Source organism: Mchenga conophoros, linkage group LG4 (genome assembly GCF_057382185.1).
Source record: "Mchenga conophoros isolate Kocher_MC1m ecotype Shallow Benthic linkage group LG4, M_conophoros_male_GT1.1, whole genome shotgun sequence".
Lineage (NCBI taxonomy): Eukaryota > Metazoa > Chordata > Actinopteri > Cichliformes > Cichlidae > Mchenga > Mchenga conophoros.
The window spans coordinates 38,479,454-38,486,953 of NC_140529.1; the positions used below are offsets into that span (position 1 = coordinate 38,479,454).

Sequence of the window (7,500 nt, forward strand, 5' to 3'; positions counted from 1 at the left end):
CACCGTCACACACAAACGCTGATTCATTTTCTCCTGATTACAAACGTGGAAATGACTCATTAGCTTGGCAGAATATGTCAGGATATAACAGTGTAAATATCCACATGTATTATTTATCACTCGCTGTTGCACAGGAAGTGTGAGTGAATAAGCAGCATCGTTCTTTTGTATCTCTGAGCTGTTTTCTGTTCAGTCTCTAGTTTTCGGTGAAATTCATTTTACTTTTGTTTGGCCGTGAAACGCTCAGAGTTTTATTAGGTAGCGTGTGTTTGGACTGTGAGACGCAACAAGAACACGGATGCTTCTGCAGCGACTGTGGCGACAAACACCGTGAACTGAGAAGGAACCAACACATCTCACGTGATGTTAGCCGACGCCGTACCTTCTTCGGCTAAAATGTTGCCGAGTCTTAGTTTGAGTTCAGTGAAATAAACGGAGTGTCAGGAATAAGCGTCTAATAACAGCAGGCCTGAAATTTTAATGCGGAGGAAACTTCCACGTTGTGACTTTCAGCACTTCCACAAAGACGGAGCGAGATAGCGCACGCAGAGAATAACAAGCAAACGTTTTCTATAGAAGCTGAAACACATTCGACTGTCAGCCCGACTCTGCACCACACACGAGCGGCTGCTGACGCAGGCGCTAACAGCTCACATCAATAATTCATCTGCGGCGCGTGCCGGCCGAGCGCGGACCAATTATTCATCTCCGCTCGGCAGCAGTAAACGAGGCGGGAAAGTCTCCGTCCGAGTTTCAATCACTGCTTCAACACAACCGCTCATTATTCCCTCAGTCTGTTCCCACAGGAGCTTCAAACGCTGCAGGAGTACGGAGCGCGCTCACGCGCCGCATGTGCAGCGCCGCTAACTTTGATGCTGGATCTGCTCTTTGAAGCCATGACAACGACAGATAAGAGTTTAACGTTATGTAACTGCAGATTTATACGCGGCCGCTGTGATCAGGTGGTCAGGTGGAAGCACGGCAGAGCAACGCTTTGTGTCACAGATCTCGTGTTTAAGAAGCGCATTTGGAGCTGAGGCAGAGCAGACGTGGTGGGGGAGCGAGGAGGAAGCCGAGCTGGGTTTGATTGGACCTCGTAGCAGCTGTTTGATGTCCCTGCTGGCGTGCGAGGTGGTGAACTGGTTGACGATGTCCAGCGCCGTCTGGTTGTAGGTGTTTCGGATGTTCACGTCCACTCCGGCCTGCACCGACAACAACACAACACGAAGCTGTTTCAGTGATATCGCTGCAGGACCCGCTCTTCACTCACAGCATCGCATCCATTAATCATCCATCAAATCTCAATCTGAATTTCATTGGACATCAACCGAATGTTTTAAACAGATACTGCAGATGTTTCACACATGCACAAACACACACGATGCAGGAAATAAACTCACGTCCAGCAGCAGTCGGACCACTTCAGTTTTCCCGTACAGCGCCGCTTCGTGCAGAGCTGTTCCAGACTTGGTGGTCTTGTTGATGTCCATGCCGGCCTTCAGCAGCAGCCTGAAAGCAGAGCAACGACTCACAGCCGGGGCTGATTTTACATCCCTGTTTCGGCCGAATGTCTCCTGCTACACACGTCTGCACATTTCACACAGTTACTGTAGCTGCACACACTGAGCCGAGTCCTAATAATGAGCTTTGTTACTAACAGCAGGTGGGATGGACGCACTTCTCTTCACTCTTGTTGCCTTGAACTGTGCAGTATTACAGTGATCAGTGATGATGATGATGATATCAGTGATGATGATTAGGGCAGGGCAATATGGTCAAAAATATTTGTCACGATATACATTTGAAAATGTGCAATAACGATATAACTGACGCAAGACAAAACTCCACAACTTTATTAGTGCAAAACCCATCAATGCATTTTCACTTAAACAAGCAGCTGTTACTTGTGAAAACTCCTCGCTGACAGTTTAACCAAAAGGCATTTCCAGTGGAAACTGGCCGACACATCCTCAGCATAACCATGTATAATATCCACAAAACTTAAAGAGGTTATACACACACAACACTGTAACATTATGCTGAAGCACAGTACGTATCACTCCGCGAGGCTCCGCCTACGACAGCCGTAACGCTCCGACAATCCATCAAGCGGTGCGGCTTCGTAGCTTAGCAAAGTCGTACTAAAACATCTGACAGATTTTCGAGCGCCGTGCACATAAAATAGTTTCGAGGTCAGTAAACACAACCAGAGTTCAGACATAAGGCACACGGGATTATAAGGGGCTCTGTCGACTTTCAGAAAAATCAAAGTATTGATTTTAAGTGCGCCGTATTTTCCAAACAACACGGTAATAACGACGGCCCGCTAGCATGCGCTACCAAAAATAGTGCTTTGTTGTGTATCTGACGGAAGAAAGCTAAACCAGTTCCACACCAGTGAAGCTGCAGCATTTTTACAAACCAGTTCTGGTTCATGGTTTCATTCAACGATCCGCTTTCGCCCTCCTCATTCTGCGTCGACACCATCTGCGTATGAAAACACGCATGCGCGTGTTACCCATATTTACGCCATATTTCATTTTCTTATCGTTGCCCAACATTATACCGGTATTACCGTGAACGGTAAGATGTGGCCCAGCCCCAGTGATGATGGTGTCAGTGATATTATCAGTTTCACACTGAAACAAACAGCGCAGGAAAGAAGAGCCTTGATTCAGTGAAACAGCTCGGCCTCATTTTCTCTCACTTATTATTCAGCAGGTGAAAATAAACGTCTAAAATACTGCCTGTTAGATTCAGCTGCACACACACACACACACACACACACACACACACACACACACACACACAGACACACACACACACACACAGACACACACACACACACACACACACACAGGAATACTTGTAAGCGGGATGAAAAGCTGTGAAACTGGGTCACAGACGTTGTAGTGGATTTCATATCTCTGCAGGGAATGCGAGGCATGAAGAAGACTCCCAGAAATAAAAACACACACATACACAGACACAGACACACACACGGAGCCAGCTCCACCATCCCCGTGCGAGTGTGCCGGCTCAGCGGTTACACCACAGACCACAGGAGCTCTGCCCTCTGATTGCAGCATCTCTGCAGCTCACACTCACTTTCACACTCAGCGTATTCACACACACACACACACACACACACACACACACACACACACACACACACACACACGCAGAGTTATGAAGCGCTCTCGTCTCACCGTATGACGTCCTTGTGCCCGTTGCGAGCGGCGAGGTGCAGCGGGGTGGTGAAGGCCGAGTCCATCGGCTCCTTCCTCTCGCCCTCCAGCAGCGCCACCACCATGTTACTGCTCAGCAGCAGCTGGGCCACCTGAGGGGAGGAGTCAAAGAGAAGAAGTTTCCCAGAGTCAGAAGCTCCCACGGTGCATCGTGATTCCTGTTTCCACAGCAGAGCCAAAGCTCGGGAAGATTCAGCTCATTAACACAGATCACAAACAAACATCCCATAATTATAAGATCACCAGGTCCCTGTGACTTGGACGTTCTTTCCTCAGAGTTTCAGTGATTTCTATTCAAAATGATCCAGGACACGGTGACGTCAAACCAGGGATCACGTTCACGGCCGATCACACACGAACACGTCAGACTTTGTTTCATGGACGACAGAGCAAAACAATAACAGGTCGTGGATTACTCGTTTCCACTCGTCTGGTTGCAGAAACGTGTGGACAGCAGGGCGATGGACGACCTGTGCTATGTTGATAATTATGAAGGTTTGGGTTGATATCTCCCACACGTGCTCGTGTTTGTCATCCCAGCTGACGTCAGCTCCCTGTCCTCCCTGTTCTAGAAAACAGACTCCTCCTGAGCGCTTTTAAACTTCCCAAATTCCAAATCCTGAAGTTTTGGGCTTCAAGCAGGTTTATGAAGGTTGATCCTGGACGGACATCCTGTGAAACAGGAAGTGGAGAAAGCTGAGACTTAAGATGAGACTGGTAGACACGTAGCACCTCTTTACTCTTTTTGGTAATGACTGGACTGGCTACCATCACCATCATCATCGTCAGCCTGTGCGTGCGGACAGCTGACAGGTCACGTAATGAGTGCTAGCTTCGCCGTCGGTCCATCAGTTGTCAAATCTTCCACGTTCAGCATGTTTTCGTTCACTCGCTACACCCACAGCACGGCTCCACCTGCAGACGACCACGCAGGTGAGCGTGAGCTAACACATCAGTGACACAATCCAGATGTTTAGTGTGAGACACAGCTGGACGCTTTAGGCAGCAGTGCGCTCATGTGAACCCGATGACCCCGCCCCCAAACTGACATACAGGATTGCTGCGTTGAACGTGAAAATAAGCACTAACGAAAGTACTGTACCAACTGTATTCTCCCTCTGTTCTCTCAGAGGAGGATTCCTGCAGGTCAGTGATGAGGAGCTGATAAATGACCTCGGAGAGCAGTTATGAAACTCTTGAATGGCCACACGGCCACACTGCAGCTCAGGTGAGTACACCTGGGTGAAGAGAAGTTCAGCTGAACCGAGGAGACAACACGAGTAAAACAAAACTGTGGCAGCAGAAGCTGGTTTGGATCCCTCGTATCATCAGAGGAACATCATCAGGAGGGACGCCGACCCGCGGCGATGAGCGTCGCTCCGTGTGGCTGATCGCTGAGGAGAGGGAGCTGAGCACCAGCTGATCGGGCGGAGCTTAACGGAAACGCAGCACCTGCGGGCGACACGCCCCGACATCGTGAGCGGCAGCTGAGGCCAAAGCTCACCGACGCACGTCTGTGCTCCCGTGTTTGTGGGGACGCCGTCTGTAACCCACAGGGACAGACTCCACCCTCCAGCATCCCCGTGCCCAAAGACGAGCGTCATGAAATCCTGAAAACGTCGAGTGAGAGGATCTGCTGTACGACACGTCGGCTCTGGGCTGCTGTCACAGCTGTCTGTACCACATCTGTGCTCCTCTTCATGGTTCCTCTTCTTTGTGAACTCTCTTTCCTCTTCATCAAATCCCAGCATCAGCACCGGGGCTATCTGCTGGTGCAGACTGGGAATCCTGAGCCACTGGTTTATGGAGGCTTTGAAGCATTTTGGCTGCTGGGCTTTTGTGCAATGGCCAAATTGGAGCGCTACGCTTTCGGCTATGCTAGCTGATAAAAGCACGTAACTGATTACTGCTCAGTAACATCCAATCAGCCTCGTTGGATCGTCTGTTAGCACAAGACCGTTTCAAAAAGCTCCAACAGCACAAACACATGACTCAGAACAAAGATGGCTGACAGGAGGTCGTCTACAAATCCAGCCTGAAAACAGAACGATCCACCTGATGAGCGCGGCTGGAAAAGCAAAAGTGCCACGTATGTCTGCAGTTCATCTTGTCTTTAAGACCCGCTTCCTAAAAGCACTCTACTGTCTTACTGGCCCACTTCTGGAAGCCTACAGAAGGGCAGTACTGTGAACTCCGCCTCTTCCTGCCACCATGGAGGCTCCTCACACAGACTGTGGGAAAAACTTTAGCTGTGTCCCAAACAGTGCTCGGTAAGTTACATTAAAAAAGTAATTAATTACTAATTACTGTGTCAGAAAAGTAACTTAATTACTAAATAAGTAATTTAACTAAATACTTCTTAAAATCCCTCTAAACCTTGAGCGGGCAAACAATAGAAATTAAACTCTTTGAATAGTAAATACATTTTTAAAGACGGAGACTCTGCAGCACGCAGCGGCAGCATCTCTTCCACAGTGTCGCCTGCAGTCATTTTTTAAGCACCGTCTGTGCTGCTGAAGTAAAATCAGGTTTTGCTGCTCAGCAGGAGTTGCCGCGCTGTTATCCATGGATGATGAAGGATCGCTCAGAAGTGTTCGTCTATGCTCCGTGTCAGGCGCTTCAGTAGGTTACTCCTGCTATGAACAGCAGCCCATAGTTTTTACATATTACTGTAATGTTCTTGTCTGCTTGTTTCAGAAAAGTGAAGAGACGGGAACATGTCCACGTCATGAAACAGCCACTCGTCCGACAGCTTCAGCTGTAGAAAACGACCGTGCAGCAAACTGGTGTGACATGACGCGCAGCTGCACTACAGCCATGTTAAAGAGCAGAGTTTACTTTCACATTTAGACGACAAATTATTGAAATTAAATAATGACATTCAGCGAGTTTAATTATTTTACAATGTAACGCAAGCACATTGTAAGTAACTGTAATTAAAATACCTAAAAATGAACAGTAATCAGTTACTCTACTTTTTCAGTGGAAAAGTAATTTAATTACAGTAACGCGTTACTTAGTAACACATTACACCCAACACTGGTCCCAAAACGTCGGCTGCATCCTTCAAAGGACGCATTTGAAGGCCGTCCCAATTCATCGACTCCTTTAAATGCGTCCTTCATTTCCCTGGATTTGAAGGATGGGTCGGGTGTGTCCTTCATGGCCCATCATATCCCAGAATTCATAGCGCGGCCCAGCCAATTCCAGTTTCCAACAATGGCGGCCGCTACTAAGTTTTAAAATGACTCTTATTAATCTTTCTGGGTCACAAAATAAACTTTTAACATATTTTCAGGTGAGAACGTAGCTGTGCAAACTTCAAATATCTGCTCTGTTTATCAAGACATCACATATTTGCAAAAGTGCTGCGACGTTTTCAGAGACATCTGTGACCCACCAGCTCAAAGCTGACCGGGAGGTCGAGGGTCACTGGAGCCGGGGCGATAACAGCGGACTCCCAGCTTCATCGTTTTCAGACCCCCGCGGTCTGTCGCTACTCAGGTTAAACGTGATATATGAGTCACTCAGACAACCTAAAAATGTTCTTGTTGGGCTTTTTTCAGTGTTTGATTTGTTCCTCAGTAAATCGGTTTGGCTGAGATTAAAGTTATTAGATTAGATAAAATTAAACTTTATTAATCCATCGAGTGGGTTCCTCCTTTTTTTTTTTTTCACACAGCTGAATAAACGTCAAACAGAAAACTGATAAACAGGAGTGTGAGACGGTCGAGAGTTTACTCTGGTGTCCTGTTATATTTTAGACAGCAAGGAGCAGACGGTGAGTTTATTAAACTCCACCCAGACAGCGGTGACGCTGATCTGAAGGTTCGACCGTCCCGTTTCACAGCCGCTCACTTCGCGGCCCACGTAGACCACGAAGGCCACGTCCTCCGAAGGATGTGGGCTGCGTTTTTAGGACACAGCTTTTGTCTTTGGTCCTTTTTATTCCTTTGCTTTTTTGTTACCGATTAATTTGAATCCATCACATATTTATTTTTTTGACCGTTTTTCACTTCAGAGACGTTCAGTCCAAAACTAAGAACTTTCCCAGTATCTGTGTAAAGTGCACAGAGACCGACTGCAGAATAAAAGTCCTTTATATGACCGTCAAACACGCGCTCACCTTAACTCGTCCAAACTCACAGGCCAAATCCAGAGGAGTCTTCTTGGCTTTGTTCACCAGACACGGGTTAGACTGATGCTGCAGCAACATCTCAGACTGCAACACACACACACACACACACACACA

At 47.6% G+C, this 7,500-nt stretch overlaps 1 protein-coding gene across 5 annotated transcripts in view; it reads right to left on the reverse strand.

The window, feature by feature from the left end:
• Positions 1 to 7,500, reverse strand: part of caskin2b (CASK interacting protein 2b) — a 56,465-nt gene that overhangs the window by 19,364 nt on the left and 29,601 nt on the right. For all 5 annotated transcript variants that reach the window (XM_085272327.1, XM_085272326.1, XM_085272324.1 and 2 more), the window contains 4 exons: positions 7,375 to 7,470; positions 3,210 to 3,340; positions 1,401 to 1,509; positions 1,094 to 1,202 (listed from right to left, as the gene is read on the reverse strand). In XM_085272327.1, coding sequence (XP_085128453.1) covers positions 1,094 to 1,202; positions 1,401 to 1,509; positions 3,210 to 3,340; positions 7,375 to 7,470 — 445 coding nt within the window. The remainder of the gene's footprint in view (positions 1 to 1,093; positions 1,203 to 1,400; positions 1,510 to 3,209; positions 3,341 to 7,374; positions 7,471 to 7,500) is intronic.